This window comes from Chlorocebus sabaeus, chromosome 2 (assembly GCF_047675955.1).
Source record: "Chlorocebus sabaeus isolate Y175 chromosome 2, mChlSab1.0.hap1, whole genome shotgun sequence".
NCBI classification, from domain to species: Eukaryota; Metazoa; Chordata; class Mammalia; order Primates; family Cercopithecidae; genus Chlorocebus; species Chlorocebus sabaeus.
In genome coordinates this window covers 88,269,479-88,286,322 of record NC_132905.1, presented here as the reverse complement: position 1 = coordinate 88,286,322, position 16,844 = coordinate 88,269,479, and the positions used below count along the sequence as shown (strand labels likewise).

The window sequence follows — 16,844 nt, the reverse complement described above, 5'->3', positions numbered from 1 at the left end:
ACCAATTATAGAGAAATGAATGTGATTTATATTGTAATTTGATTAGGTTTCTATTTATTATTCAGCAAGGTTCCCTAAGTAATTACAGCCATTTCATTTCTAAGAAGTCTTGTAGCCACTCTCGGGTAGGATCTTTGACCAAAAAGAAACTTCAGAAAAATAAAGTTATTAATAACTTACATTTAAGATTCAGCATTAAGACCATGAAGAGATCTACTCTTGACTAATTGTTCTATTCTTAAAGGTCAATAAGAATAAGAATTGAACACGTTTTTAATCAGCTCTCTCTTTTTGAAACAGTAGACTACCCAATGAACTTTTCCTTAGATGTAATCAACTCTTAGGTAAAACACTTAAGTAGCCCAATCTTTCCTTCTTACCTGTGACAAGATGAACAAGCTCTATGTATCTGAGATCAGCATCTCTTCACTGTATTATTTTTTCTTTCCTCTCTGGGAAAAATCAACTCTAACTCCTTTTATTTTTCCTCACATATTTCTTTCTACCTTTATATCTTTCCTGATTCCAGTCCTTTGGTGACTATTTTTTGTTATTCTTTTTTATCTCGGCATGACTGTTACCTAGTGTAGGGCCAAATATGATTCCTGTGACTTTTTCTGATAAGATTGCACTTAATGAGCACCACTGTTTTTAAACCTTAAGTATACTATCGTTGTAGCACTATGCTGTTTGTAGCAATTGCAATTAGCCATTTCTCTGCAGTTCAGGATAGCTGTACCTTTTACTTGGGTGTACATTACAAACATAATAAGTGTCATATTAATTTCATTTTTATTTAGTTTTTTCGGCTATTTCACTAAGCAATTACTGAGCCTATGCTATGTGCCAGAGAAGTAAACGTGAATAAGATACGCCCCTCTTCTTTCAAAAGTCATAGTGTAGTGACGGAAATACCATAATCAATTATAAAAAGGTCTAAATCAGATATGAAAAATGAATTGAGGCATAAAAAACAACAAATTCTGCTTCAAAGAGTTTGAAAAAGAATCCAAAAGGAGGTCGCCCTTTATTTGATATTGAAAAATAATTAGAAATTGATAAAGATAAAAATAATGTCGATTCTAGATTTCACTTAATTCATTAATAATAGTAATAAGCTGAAAAGGCTGGGGTGAGAATTGCATAGGACAATGTGCACAGACCTAGCCTAGCTCCTCTCTATGAATATGTATGATGATCATCATCTTTATTACGACTGTTGAGGCTCTCAAAATAAGATTTAAGGATTATTGCTGATATCTTTGAATGTTTTTAATTAAGAAGGTGTTCATAGCGATGAAACAAACTGTAATAATGCCATTATTAGTGGTAAAACAGAGAGGATATTCTTTGTTTATTTTAAATTACTGATGCCCAAGAAAAAATATATTATCTGTTTTTATAACTGGTCATTGGCCTTCAGGAAGCTTTTGGCCTGGATCAATGGCAGGATTTGAAGTATCACATTCTGAATTATTTCCCCAAATACTTTTTATTCAGAATTTACATCATCCTGATTATCTCTATTGAAGTAAAATTAACATTATAGCGGCATTTTCAAAGTGCTTTTGTGTGCACTTTCTATTTTTCGGTTTTTCAAATGATTACTTTTTTGAGGCATATTTTAATCCACAATATTCAAACTCTAAAACTGCCTATTATCGCTAAACTTTCTCTGTAGACTCCCTACTCTTTTCAGTATCAAAAGCTCACACCAGGCACCGTTCATGAAAAGGATTCAATGTTCAGTGTTCTGTGGCAGAAACATCAGGGATTTGGAGACCATTTTTGAATTCATGAAACTTCTATTATAGTTTCATTATTAAGAATGAAACAAAATGTTTTCATTTGTATGTGAAAGGAAATAATAAAAGCGAACATTTACATCTCTATGAAAATTGTAGTTTCTGTTTTCTCATGTTCTTCAATCTCTTCTTTGTTTTTCATCCTCTGCACTGCTCAACTTGCTTAATACATAGCAAGTATTCAAAATATCGACCACTCACACGCTGATTTAATATGCAATTCAAAGCAAAGTTTAGATTATTCACTTCACAAGGCAATTTGAGAACGATTCCTTTTGTGTTCAAGATCAGGTCAGATCAGAATTATATTGTTTTTGATCAAAAGCCATTCTGTGTCTTACATACTCAACAAAGAAGAACTACAAGTTAATCTTTGATCTTTAAAGTAGTAGGTAGAAATCAAAAGGCTAATAATGGTTGCACATGTGTGTATATCAGAAAGTACTTTAAGTGTCTGGTATTGTTATAGAGTATGGAGTACTTAAAATACTGAATCAGTGTTTGAATTGAGTCCATGGGGTAGATTGAAAGGTAGGCCACTAGTGCAAATACTGTGGGTTCTTTTTCTAGAAAAGAACGGTTAGTTGAGAAGATATTTTATGCAGCAGACTGTCATATATTTAAAAATCATTTCAAGGTATAAAATCATAAAACATAAATTTGGGAGCAGTGGTTAATGTATAATACACGGAGATTTGCCACCCAGATCCTCCTACTAGTTAGGACTTCTACAAGTCCCAGCTGTGGGAGTATGAACAGGAAGTCATCTCCTTCAAGGTTGGCCTGGACTTCAGATAGTGGCCTGTCCCAGGGTCCCACTTTTGCTCAGCCTGACTTGGGACAGCTCTAATGACCAATTCTCTTCCATGGCTTTCCGGAGGATTGGTCAAAGTTTTCTTGGTTCTGCATCACATCCACATCTGTGGCTTCTCCCTCTGCCTAATCTTCCCTCCTCCTTTTCTTCCACAGGGGTTGATCCCAAACAAACAACTTGGACCCCAAAATCTGATTCAGTGTTACAGACTGAATTGTGTTCCCCCAAAATTCATATGTTGAAGTTCTAATTCCCAGTACCTCAGAATGTGACTGTATTTGGACACAGGGTCTTTAAAGAGCTAGTTAAGTTAAAACAAGTTCATTACGGTGGGTCCTAATTCAGTATCACTGGTGTCCTTATAAGAGGAATTAGGACACACACACACACACACACACACACACACACACACACACAGGGAGAGAGAGAGACCATGTGAAACACAAGAAAATTACCAGCTGAAGAGAGTGGCCTCAGTAGAAATCAACCTTGCTAACACCCGATTTCAAACATCTAGCCTCCAGAATTGTGAGAATAAATTTCCATTGTTTAAGCCACCCAGTCCATGGTATGTTGTTATTGCAACTCTAGCAAACTAATACACTCAGCATCTGCTTCCAGAGAATACCACTTTAGACAGATAACTTAGATAGAAGCTACAGTGAAAGTAAATAAGAAGCACAAAGTAACTCATTTGGAGGAAATTCCAGTAAAACATATAAAATATGGTGCCATGATCTATATAATTATATGTAACTATATTAAATTTTTTATTTCGTTTTAAAACTAAAGAAGGCAAAACTATGGACTAAATATGTTCCTTTACTGTGATGCATGCAACTTCTCCTTTTCTCTAGTTAAGAATTTTTTTTTAACCTCTTTCTTTTTTAGGGCTCTGTGGCTTATGTTTCTCAGCAGGCCTGGATTCAGAATTGCATTTTGCAAGAAAACATTCTCTTTGGCTCCATCATGAAGAAAGAGTTTTATGAGGAAGTATTGGAAGCCTGTGCTCTCCTTCCAGATTTGGAGCAGTTGCCAAAGGGAGATCAAACTGAGATTGGAGAAAGAGTAAGGAAACTGTAATTTATCACATAAAGAAATATAATCCCATTCAGCTGTGCTAATAAAATGTTTATGGCCTTTTTCTTGAAGTCTCGAAGAGCTATACAACTATAATTTTTTAAAATTATTATGTCATTCCCATATAAGAGATGGCGGTATTAAGGACAAGTAATTATTTACAATTGACTGTTTGGAAAAGATTAAAAATCAGTCGGAAATTCTGTTGTTAGTACCCACTTAGGGGAATAAAAGCCCATTCATTAGACCATCAAACTTTTGTTTTGGTGGCTGGCATAATGCAGTTCACTTTCTAAAGAGTGACTAATAGTTTTGTTTGTTCCTGTATCTCTGGTGTGCAAAGTCAAGGCTAGAACAGGAGTAAAAGAGCACCAGTCTCCGGCAGTGGCACCCGAGTCCAGGTTCTAAGGAAGCTCTGAAAACAACACTGTTAATGACTGTGCCTTCTCCACGTTTGCTCATTCCTGCTTAAGTGGAACTTGTTCGCCAATCATCTCTCTTTGTTCTATTTCATTTTCATTGTGTTAGTAAATAGTCATTACTCTGCTCAGTGTTTTGGATTTAAAAATACATATCTATATATCATGAGTCGAAGTATGAACTCCGAGAGATTATCTCCAACCCCTGACTAAAATCTGCATTAATTAAACATGAATGCAAAAGTAGCCTCTGCCTGCAATTCATGTGTGCTCTAAAGGTGAAGAAATAATCCTTACTGAGTGCTTTGAATCTCTGAAGAGTGAGCATGACATTGTTAGACATTTTTACACCTGCCCTCATGTTATCTAATAAGCCCATTATAGAAATTAATACAAGAAATATATAACAAAATTGTAGAAGGTAGAAATATATAAAATCCAGGATGAGCCAGAATTTACCTTGTAACTAGAATTACTTCATTTATAATCTATAACTTTACAGATGTATTTTCTCAATAGTTTTAAATAGGTTTATTTTTTCCAACCCTTGGATTTCTTCTTGCATCTTCACCATCTCTAAGCAAAATGATTCCATAGCTAAAGGGCAGACATGTGAATTCTTCTTCCAACTTGTTAACACATGTTGAACAAGATGCTGATAAACCCAGTCTCTAAAAATATGAAATATCTGATATTTTGTAACTATAAAAAATCTTAAACAGGGAAACAAATCCAAACTAAGAAATATAGATTTAATATAGGCATTAAATGCTATTGCCATTTATAATGTCTTATTTTTATGATTAAATTTATCCCAATCTGCATTTGAACTTTACACATGCAATTGAATATTTCAAAAGGAAATCTGTTTACAGGTGCTTAAGAGACAATAAAGACAATGACTGTAGACTTTTCGCCTACTTGTATTCATCTTTTCTTTTGGCATTCTTTATGTGACCACATGTATTAATTTTTATATGCCTTTATTCTGCTATGGGGTACACAGTGGTGAGTTAGAGATCTACCACTCTGCCCTCAAAGGATTTGCAGTCTGGTGCACCTCTGCCAATAATATTCATCAGTTGTCTTTATCAATATTTATTAATCACCTAGTGTTAGACACCGGGTGTCGGGAACACAAGGGTTAACTAGGTAGGGACTCATGGGCTAGTGAGAGAGACTGAGATAAATATTGCCAATTCTAGCAATGGGATGAATACACAAAGTGCAGCAAGGCAGGAAGGGAGGGAATGAATCTCTGCACTTGGGACACCTAATGGAAGTTGCCTTCAGAGGACATTTCAATGTGAATAGGCCTTAAGTTAAAACAGAAGGATGTGGTCTCCCAAGCAGAGTGAATAGCCTCTTCCCAGTAGGAAAGACCAGGTTAGTCTGCTTGGCAAACCACAGTCACCTGAAGGCAACATTGGGAGAGTGGTGAAGAGATGAGTTAATGCCAGAATGTAAGCATCTTAGATTTATACGAAAGAATTTGTTGTTTTTGCTGTTGCTCATGAGTGATGAAAAGACGGAGCTGTGGGTATCCAAGGTTTTTGTGCAAGATGATGACATAATTACAGAAAAAGTGATGACAAGGTAGAGGGATGAATTGGAAAGAAGAGTAACTGCATGATAATAGCTAATGTTGATTGTATCCATACTCAGTGTTGAATTTTTCCTAAAATTTTTACTCTAATCTTACTGAATGCTCCCAACAAACATACAACTTAGGTGCTATTATAAGCATATGCACACACACATATTACATTCCTTTATGTGCGTGTGTATGAGTGTGTGGGAGGAGGGTGTATAACGCCTATCCCCCTTGCTAAAATGTGACCTCCTCGTGGGACTCTGTTTCACTCATCTTTGAATCCCAAGCACTAGCGTAGTACTCAAAATATAGTCATACCCAGAAGATGTTTGCTGAGTAGGAGAAGGATGAAGAATTCAAAGAGGCAATGGCATTTTATAATTACAGGTCATTGGCTACGTTATGTGCTGCACTGAGAGCTTTTTAACCAGATCTGTAAACCCTAAATATAAAATAAATAAAGTAAATTGGGCCTGGCTCCATAATTCTTCATACATGGTTGTGCATGTCAACTTTAATTCTCACATGGACATGATGAACATTCCCTATTCTTGCTTCTTGGAGTTGTACTTTTGCCAACAAGACTTGTGCTAATCTTTCTACAGGAGAAAATAGGACATGTTGATTACTTCCTTGGTAATTTAGTTATTATTTTCAATTTCCTATGTGTCATTTTAAAAATAATCACTGATGTCAGTACATGGTTGGCAGCCAAAAGTCTTGTTTAATATTCCACAGGCACGACTTTTCAGAGTGAGAGATTCGGAAATTCTTTTCTCCTTAATTGTTAGCATCCTCTTTTGAGAGTTAGCAGTTAAGAGAAAGTAGATATATCTGCTAATTTGTGCAAGTTAGTAATGCTAGGAAATGGGATGGGGCTAGGCCTAGAAAGTCGTGGATAAAGAAAGGTTGGAGTGTTCATCTTGGGTTGCTACCTATCCATGCTATAAAAGAGCATTTGGATGTAACTGCACGTGCTTTGAGATGTATACGCATTTCCTCTCGTCTTGTTTTTCTCCTGCTCCATTTTCAGGGTGTGAATATAAGTGGGGGCCAGCAACATCGAGTAAGCCTGGCTAGAGCTGTCTACAGTGGAGCCGACATCTACCTCCTGGATGACCCCTTGTCTGCTGTTGATGTTCACGTTGGAAAGCAGCTTTTTGAAAAAGTGATAGGGTCCTTGGGCCTTTTGAAAAACAAGGTAGACATAGTTTGATTTATGCTTTCTTGTGGGACAGGGGATCTGCCTAGCACTGTGCCTAAAATTCCATTTATTTTGTTTATTTGTTTCAGCAAAGTAGTCACATTTCACATGAAAAAGTGGGACGCTTAGATTGCGATTTCACAGACAAATTTCAATGTGTAAATGTTAAAGTTTCACTTACAAGTTTACTCTGGTGACAATTTATGTGATTGTTATCTCTTTGTCTAATACCATATCCTAAGGGGATTTATGTGCCATAATGAATTGTTATTGACTCAAGTGATTTTTAAAATGGTATTTTGGTGCACTGCTGTTATTAAAAATAGAATTATTTGCCGGGCATGGTGGCTCATGCCTGTAATCCCAGCACTTTGGGAGGCTGAGGTGGGTGGATCATGAAGTCAGGAGTTCAAGACCAGCCTGGCTAAGATGGTGAAGCCCCGTCTCTACCAAAAATAGAAAAATTAGCTGGGCGTGATGGTGGGTGCCCATAATCCCAGCTACTTGGGAGGCTGAGGCAGAGAATTGCTTGAACCTGGGAGGCGGAGGTTGCAGTGAGCTGAGATCACGCCACTGCACTCCAGCCTGGGCGAGAGAGCGAGACTCCTTCTCAAAAAAAAAAAAAAAAAAAAAAAAAAAAGAATTATTTTATTGCTTATGTAAAGTGTAAAATTTGGTATTATGAACATAGCAATCATAGCGATTCAACTGTTTTTTAAAGGGCCAAGAAGATGAAAATTAGTATTTACCAGTACATGCCATATTTTGCAGTGTAAATTAGTTCATTTATCCCTATTTCACATATAAAGGAACTCAGGGCTCACAATGACTTGATATAGGTTGCTCAACTTAAGAACAATAGACATTTTTTAAAGTATGTTTGACTCCAAAATCACATTCATTTCTTTATAATACGTGTTTATGGAATTATTAATATAGAGAACTCTGAAAAATATATGTATAAAATTATAAAATATGTCTCATAAAAATAAACATCTTTATATATTGACATAAACCCAAGATTAAAAATGTCACACTTAATTGTACGTATATGTATAAAATAATATGAATGACTTAAAAATAAAGACTATGAATTACGACTTGGATTAAACACTTTTTTGTAATGGTACTGTATATTTAAAAATAAGCAAGAATGACATATATGAAATTGTTTTGAATTTGCAATTAAATTGATTCATTTCTAATGAATGAAAAAATACCTGAACAGAAGTGTTAAAAATCACATTTACAAACTATTTTCTCATCTAGCAGCATGTCATTATTCCTTGTAAGATATATGGATGCTGCCTTAAACTGGCACCTACCAAAAATTGTACTCTAAAATAGTAAAGGAAAAAAAGTTACTGCAGTTTTTTTGAAAATGCTATTTTTTTGTAACCTCTGAGATAAAACACTTTGTTTTTCAGACTCGTATTTTAGTGACACACAATCTCACACTTCTGCCACAAATGGATCTTATTGTTGTAATGGAAAGTGGCAGAATAGCTCAAATGGGGACATACCAGGAGCTGCTGTCTAAAACTAGAAATCTCACTAATTTGCACCAAGTCATCAGTGAAGAAGAAAAAGGTAAGGACACAATGAAAAATAAACTTAAGATACAGTATACCTACTCATTTTGAAAGTTCATTAATTGAGTGATTTCATGCTATAAATTTTCATTCCTCCTGCTTAAGTTAGGGGCAGGACACCTTCCTTTCCATAGGAAAGAAGCAAATACAATGAGACGCATCAGTTAAAAATCAAACTCATTGATGATGTTTAAGAAAAGTTTTCAGTTCTCTGGGGTCTATTTATTCATTTATGAAATAAGAAATTAGATTACTTATAAACTGTAGTCCAAGTCTAGAATATAATAACTCTAAACATTATATCTCCTTTTCAATTAAGAACAGGGAACATACATGTGAAATAAATAATAAATATTTTAAACATCTAGGTATAATATAGCACATTGAGGAAGAGAAACAAAAGGAAGAAATTGGGAAAGGTGAAAGGGATCGATGTTTGTTCAAGTTTTAAGAATTAACTATTTATTTAGGTTTATTTATCAATTTTTGTTACTCTAGCCCTAGAATATTAAATTAAGATGTATGGACATTTAAAAAAAAAAAAAAAAGAAGTGGTTTGATCTTTATCCAGTGTGTAAGATGCAAGAATGTTTGCTATCCAGCATTATCCTAAAGTTGGGTAATATACCATCATCTCCTTTTGCAGCTGTAGGTAGTTTGTCATGTAGAGACCATCATATTTTTTCCTGTACTTTTCTGGATCATTTTCCTATACCTTTCCAGAGCAGCACAACAAACTAACTGTAAAACCAGCTAACTCATAATCTCAAGATAAAAGAAGAAATATAGAGCCATGTTTCATTATTTTCTACATGAACTATAGTATCCATTAGCTTACCTGACACTTGTCCTGGATATAAAGTCCTAAAAATGTGAAACTGCTTTATAACAAGAGCAGTACAATTTATTATTTTAATGCCGTGAAATCCAAAAACAAAGTCCATTTTGCTGATGTTTCTCTTTGGGACCTAAGCTAACACACGTTAGTTTTGTAGTACTGTTTTTTAAATTCCTTGTTTTTCCACCTTCCTCATATTACAAATATTCTATTTGCAAAATTATTTGGTGGATTGTCAGATGTGGCTGGCATCCTTAACAGAAAAGGAACTTCCTCTTTTCTTAATGTCTAGCAACTGTGGAAATGATTCCTTGCCTTCTCAGAAAGGTTAAGTAATAATTTATGCTTCTTGTGTAGAAAACAGATGTCTAGGAGTGCCTCCTAGACTAGAAGAAGCATGGAGTCTGTCATTTCTCTATCTCTGTCACTTAGGTAGCCTCATGCTAGGCAAATTGCAGGTACTCGGTAGCTGTTTGTTAAAAAGATGAATCTGAAAGTGTATCCCCTCAGGAGTTAACAAGGTGCTATGGAATGCTATGAGCCAGTGTCTTTCCTGTGTGTGTGGCCATTTATTTTAAAGGTGACATGAAATATAGATTGTATGCCTTTAGAAAATATAGTTCCAAAAGTAAGCAGTGTGTAAGCTTTAAGCTAAATATTTAATTTACCATGAAATATAAATTGTGTGTCTTTTGAAACCTGTGGAATTTGCTGTTGTTTAAATACCCAATTTTGGAAATAAAATCCCACCTTTTCTGTATTTGTATAACTTTTTTATGTACAAGTGCCCTCTACTGTAACAGAATAAAAGCAGTAATATTCTTGAAGTTGGGCTGATAGATGTTAATAGTATCTATTACTAGATGTTACCAACTCACAATCAGAAATTTGCCAGAGTTAGAAAAATGTAACTTTAACTTCTTTCTAATTACCTCAGTATTTCTGCCTTTTCCATGACAATCAAAAAGGTGGAAAGTAGAGAAAATTTTTATGCCAGAAATAGAATGTGTTATTAAAAATGAATATTCTGGAATTGTGATTTTTTGAATGCTGGATAAAAAAATACAGAAAGACTTATACTCACAATAAAAACTAGATAGCTAGATCAAGAGAGAATCTGTAAAAGGTTAGCTCTATAGAGGATGATTTCCTTAGCCACTGCAGGGAGCAAGACAAAAACGGATCTTGATATCAAACACTACATTAAATAATAGCTTACATCCAGCATGATGTCCCTGCAATGCTGCCTCCTAAACCTGGGCCAACCGAACGTGGCCCTGTACTTCATTCTTTAGTCAGTTCCCACTCTAGCCTTCCCTGCATGGCTCTCTGGCTAGGAGTGTCTTCCCCACTTTCCACTTCTTGACCATTCTAGGAACTCAGGTTCCAGAATTCTCTGCTCAAATAATGGAAGCTTGCTCCTGGGACCTGGGCTATCATTACTCAGGTTTGTTCTTTCACGGACAGACTGCCCTGCTGGCTTGCATCATTCTTTGGCCTGAGGATGTTTGCTCTTGCGGGTGGGAGAGTGGGCAGAGTCTGGACATGTCAGCTGAGGTATCTGCAGATGTACAGAACTTCTGAGAGTGCAAAGTGGAGCTTGGGAGGGGGAGAAGAGGAGCAAAGGCCTTGGCTGAGACTGACTCATCAAGGACTGTCATGTCCCCCAGAGGAAGTCTCAGGAATCCAGACATTCTCATCTGATCCTCGCCTTCTAGGTGGCTTGGAAGGTGTATTTGTCAGAGAAAGCGATAGAACTTGAGTCTTTTAGTTCCATCAGTGACTTTTAAATAATTGGAAATGCAACATGTGAGCCTTTATTTGCACTCTTGCTCTGGTTCCACAGATTTTAGATACAGGTCTGTCCCTGTGGAGAATTTCTTTCTGTTATTTACATAAATATCAAGGGAAATCAGATTCTGTTTGAGTATGCTTTTGCTGAGATTTAGGGGAAAGAAATTACCTGACAGAGAGTAGGATGTAAGAGGTGTGATCACTCTGTGATCTTCCATTTATTTATTATAATTCACCTTTTTGATCTTGAGTCTGTTCAAAAATTCCTTTAAAAGGTACACAATTCTTCAGTTTCAAAATTCTAGTTAATTTATGTGTCACTACAACGGGAGTGCAGTAGGCACACCTCGTCCACAAAGGATGTTTCCAAGACCCCCAGTGGTTGAATGAAACTTTGGAGAGTACCTAACGCTGTATATACTATGCTTTTTAAAAGTATGTATATACTTATGATAAAGCTCAAGTTATAAACTAGGCACAGTAAGAGATTAAGAACAATAACTAATAATAAAATAGACCAAGATGCCAGCATTGCTACTCATGTACTTTGGGGCCATCATGAAGAAAAATAAGAGTTCCTTGAACACAAGCACTTTAATACCACGACAGTTGATCGGATAACCCAAGCTCTCAAGTGACCAATGCGTGGGGAGCATTCACACAGCATGTATGTGCTAGACAAAGAGATGGTGCACTTCCCAAACAGGACAGAGTAGAACGGTGAAATATTTCATCAGGCCACTCAGAATAGCAAGTAATTTAAAACTTATGAATTGTTTATTTCTGGAGTTTTTCGTTTAATATTTTTGGACCATGGTTGACTGTGGGTAGCCGAAACCGCAGGAAGCAAAATTGCAGGTAAAGGGAAATTAGTGTATAAGTCAGCACAACATTGTGGAATAAACAGTGGACCTATTGTTAGAAATCCTGGAATCTAGTTCTCTCACTGAATAACCACATCAGTCTTCATCAAACGACTTAATTCTTGTGGTTCTTCCCGTTTGTGAAATACAGTGCTTCAGCTCACTCTGCTTTTCCTAGTGGCAGACATGGAACTGAACAATGTACATTATTATCTCTCCCCTGCCCCTCCAGCTGCTTATTACTCATTTGTTTTTCTTTCGTATCATTCTTAGTCTCACTGCTGAAGTCAATAACAGGTAGCTTAGAAAGTAAATGGTAAAAAGTACTCTTTGCAGTGTAATTTGGGTTTGGATATATCACATCTCTAAGATTACATCTAGCTCTAAAAAATCTAAGAGTCTTGCCTTATGGAAATGTTACATAATATAATCAAATCTGAGGTGAGAAATGGGTTTATGAAGAAAAGTATAACAAAGCTAAAGATAAATTTTACATATTTACAGATTTAGGTTAGGCTAATTCTTACACAAACTAATTATACTGATAATAGCTTGTGCGTCGTGGATCGTAACGATGTCAATATATTCATAAGTTTTACATTTACTTAATCCTCCTCCAAAACTCCAGAGGCTGCCATGGTCCTCATTTTGGAGATTTCTAAGGTCTCTTCTACAAATTCTATGCTTTTTCTGTGTTGTTTGATGAAGACTGATGTGGTTATTCAGTGAGAGAACTAGATTCCAGGATTCTTAACAATAGGTCCACCGTTTATTCCACAATGTTGTGCTGACTTATACACTAGTTCCCCCCCCCTTACCTGCAATTTTGCTTCCTGAGGTTTCAGCTACCCGCGGTCGACCGTGGTCCAAAATTATTAAATGAAAAACTCCAGAAATAAACAATTCATAAGCAAGACACAGAGATTAGGTGTCTTGCTCAAATTAAGACAGAAGGTAAGTGACAGAATTTGAATCCCATGCTACTGCTGTTTCATGTCAGAGAACAACTAAGCTCTTAAACATTGTATCAAGTGTGTAGGAACAAGTACATTGACTTAGTACTGACTTACTGGAAAGAGGAAAGTGGAAAGAGGGAGTGGCTCACTCTCATTTACTGATGCTTGCTTCTTGCCCAACACTTGCTCTCCTCCCTTGCCCTGTCTTAAACAATTCTGGGTTTCAGGCAAGCCACTTACCCTTTCTGAGTTTTATGTTTTTCTCCTGCAAAATATAGTTAAATTTACCTATGCTCTTATCTTTCAGGTCATTTGTGAGCTCAATTTATATAATGCATGTAAAAGTAGTTTATAAATTGAAAATAAATAAATTTAAATATTATTATTAAAGGCTATTAAGATGAGACTGTGCCTTAGAGGGACAGACTGAAACATCTTCAAACTGAATTTGCATTCTTTGAGCCATGGCATCCCCATGTTTCATAGAGATGTTTGAGGTCAATCAGTTTCTTCCATTATGGGCTAGATGATTCCTTCTAGAAAAAAGAAAGCATAGAATTCATAGAAGAGACCTTAGAAATCTCCAGATTCAATTCTTTCTGTTTAGAGATGAGAAATCTAAAATTCAAAGAGTTCAAGTATCAGACTGTGAATAAAGACAAAAATCTGTCTAGCACTGAGGTATTTACCATCAAATTCACTAGCCCATTTACCATCAAATTCACTAGCCCATTTACCATCAAATTCACTAAGGTTATTTGAACCTCAGTAGCTGATAGGTCTTGGTGTATGACCTTGGTTTGTGTTTCCTGCGTAAAAGCTCAGTGCCTCAGTCTTTTTATCCCTAAAATAAGGATAATAACTATAGTACCTTTCTCATGGGGGTAGTTTTGAAAATTAAAAGAGATACAAAGCCCTTAGGGCAATGCCTGTCACATAGGATGCTATTATCACTGTTAGTGACACTTGCAAGACAATGACAGCTTTGGGGAATTTGCCATTGTGTTTTCTTACTAATCTTCACGAGAATCACATTTGTATAAAGGCTGCATGAAATTATGTTTCTTTTAAAGGCTAGAGTGGTTTTCCTCTTGGGAAATATTTAACCCTTCTGTGGAAGATCTGAAATAAGTTAGCAGCCCTCTCAGAGGGACACTGAGAGAGTTAGCATTCCTTTCTCTGAGAAAAAAAATAATTTCTCCGTAGGTTTTCTCAATAAGAAATCTCAGTTTTACTATGATATTACAGAACATTTTAGGACAAGCTGAAATAATGGAGAAAATACTAGGCCTCCCAGTAAACCTATGGATCTAGAACTTAAAAACCTCTCCAATTTGTGTAATCCTCCATTATACTTCTCTCTATTTTGTTTATTGTTGGCTTATGATTGTGGATATAAAATCACTGACTGTCTTTCTCTCCAGCTCATGCTCTAAAGCGAGTCAGTGCAGTCAACTCCAGAACTAGACCAAAAGACAAAATCCTGGAACAAAAACCTAGGTGAGTATCAGGAAATGCCAGGCTCACTGGGATTATGGGCTGATTAATTACTTTTTTATAGCATTTGAACACATCCTATAAAAAAGATCCATACATTATGATGGATATAAAATGTACTTAGTGGTTTCCAATTCTAAACTACAAGTTAGATGGATGTGTCTAAATTTTTAAGTGAGATGGATGAGACTTAGTTTTGGAAACATATGTTCATTAGATTCCTCGCTATTTCTAGCCAAATTCTAGTGGTAGAAATTTAATCTGATTGCCAAAAACATCCCCATCCCATAGCATTCATAGACTCTACAGATGAGAATGTGAAAAATAGGCTTTGGACGTAAACATTTCATGATGGATTGGGATGATTATCAAGACAGGATATGTGACCTAGACATACAGACTCGGTATAGGACCTGAAGAACCTGCCTAGAAAAATAAGAGAAAGAAAGAGAGAGGAAAGAGAGGAAAAAGAAAGAAAGAAAGAAAGAGAGAGAGAGAGAGAGAGAGAGAGAAAGAAAGAAAGAAAGAAAGAAAGAAAGAAAGAAAGAAAGAAAGAAAGAAAGAGGAGGAGGAGGAGGAGAAGAAGAAGAAGAAGAAGGAGGAGGAGGAGGAGAAGGAGAAGAGGAGGAGGAGGAAGAAGAAGAAGAAGAAAGGAAGGAGTAGAAAGGAGGGCAAGAAGGAAGAGGGGAGGGAGACAGAATGGTAAAACTTTGGTCGTGATTGGATTTTGTTATATTATGCTTTATTTTTTTTTTGTAAGTGACTAAAATGAATAATGATTGAAGCAAATTAATCGAATCAGTTATTTCCCCAATGTTTCTTCCCTCAGTTGCCTAAACAGAAAACCAAAAGATAATAGAAAATAATAGGAATAAACAGCTTATAGGTTGGGCGTGGTGGCTCACGCCTGTAATCCCAGCACTTTGGGAGGCTGAGGCAGGTGGATTACCTGAGGTCAGGAATTCAAGACCAGCCTGACCAACATGGTGAAATCCCGTCTCTACTAAAATACAAAAATTAGCCAGGCATGGTGGCATGTGCCTGTAATCCAAGCTATTTGGGAGGCTGAGGTAGGAGAATCACTTGAACCTGGGAGACAGTGAGCCGAGATCGTGCCACTGCACTCCAGCCTGGGTGACAGAGTAAGATTCTGTCTCAAAAAAAAAAAAAAAAAGAGAGAGAGAGAGATTATAAAATAAGTGCCTAGATCTTGTAATTGCTAAAATTGAGCGTTGTGACAGATTAAAGGGAATCAAGCACTTTAGGATCCAAGAGCTCAGATACTGGCAGTTTTGACCTTGAATGAAAGAACGAGTCTTGAAATAATTATTTTTTTAAGAATTGGATATACCTAAGGATGTGTGGATGATGTAGACGTTACAGGTTGGAGATTTGTGTGCATACCAAATTTAGCTGACTCAGTAGGTAAACTAATAATAAATCATTCCTCCTTGATCATAAAGACCTTGGACTGCTTCTCTTTGTCTGTTATCTTAGTGTTTTTATACTGTCTCATGGCTTTAAATGCTTTCCATACACTAATATCTCCAAGTTAATCTCTCTAGTCTGGATCTTTCCTTGAACTCCAAGGTTGAACCAGCAACTGACCCTCTCAGCATCTCCCCTTTAATGTCTAAATGACATCTCCAATTTATATGTCCCACAAAGGATTCGAGATTTTCCTTCACCACACACAAACCTGTCCCACATACGATTTTTTTCCACCTTAGATAACGGCAATGCTATTCTTCCAGTTGCTCAGTTAAAAAATATCTTGCAGTCATCTTGACCTTTCTTACTCTACATCCAATCCATAATCAAATCCCATTGGCTCCATCTTCAAAATATATCCAATAATCCAGAATTCACCCACCACTCATTACCTTCATAGCTGTCCCCTTTGTCCGATCACGATTATTTTTCACTTGCCATTATTGTAACTGCCTGCTTACAGGCCTTCCTGCTGCCATCTTACCCCATACAGGCTATTTGCAACATAGTATACAGAGACTTTCTTTTATAAATGCAAGTCAGAGAATATTGGTTTTCTGCCCAAAACTTTCAAAACATTCACCTCTCAGAGAAAAATCTGAGGTCCTTACACTGACTTGTAAAGCCCTATAGGACCTGGACCTGTTTACCATTCTGATCTCAGAACCCTAGGAAGTTCACCCTTCATTACTCTGTCCAGCATGGTACCCTGACCATTTTCTGTTTCTGGGATAGCCAGGCATGCCCCAACTTCAAGGCCTTGCGTTTCTGATTCACTGCATGAAGTATATTTTGTTCAGATAACCATATGGCTTGCACATCCACCTTCCGTTGGTGTTTGCTTAAATGTTGGCTCATCAATGAAGACTTGCTTATCCACCCTATTTCATATCTCAA

The 16,844-nt window shown here is 36.4% G+C and overlaps 1 protein-coding gene across 1 annotated transcript in view; it reads left to right on the top strand.

Annotated features, from left to right (window-relative positions):
* Positions 1-16,844, top strand: part of LOC103218320 (multidrug resistance-associated protein 1-like) — a 93,808-nt gene that overhangs the window by 39,112 nt on the left and 37,852 nt on the right. The window contains 4 exon segments of the mRNA XM_073010357.1: positions 3,511-3,687; positions 6,746-6,913; positions 8,344-8,506; positions 14,384-14,459. Coding sequence (XP_072866458.1) covers positions 3,511-3,687; positions 6,746-6,913; positions 8,344-8,506; positions 14,384-14,459 — 584 coding nt within the window.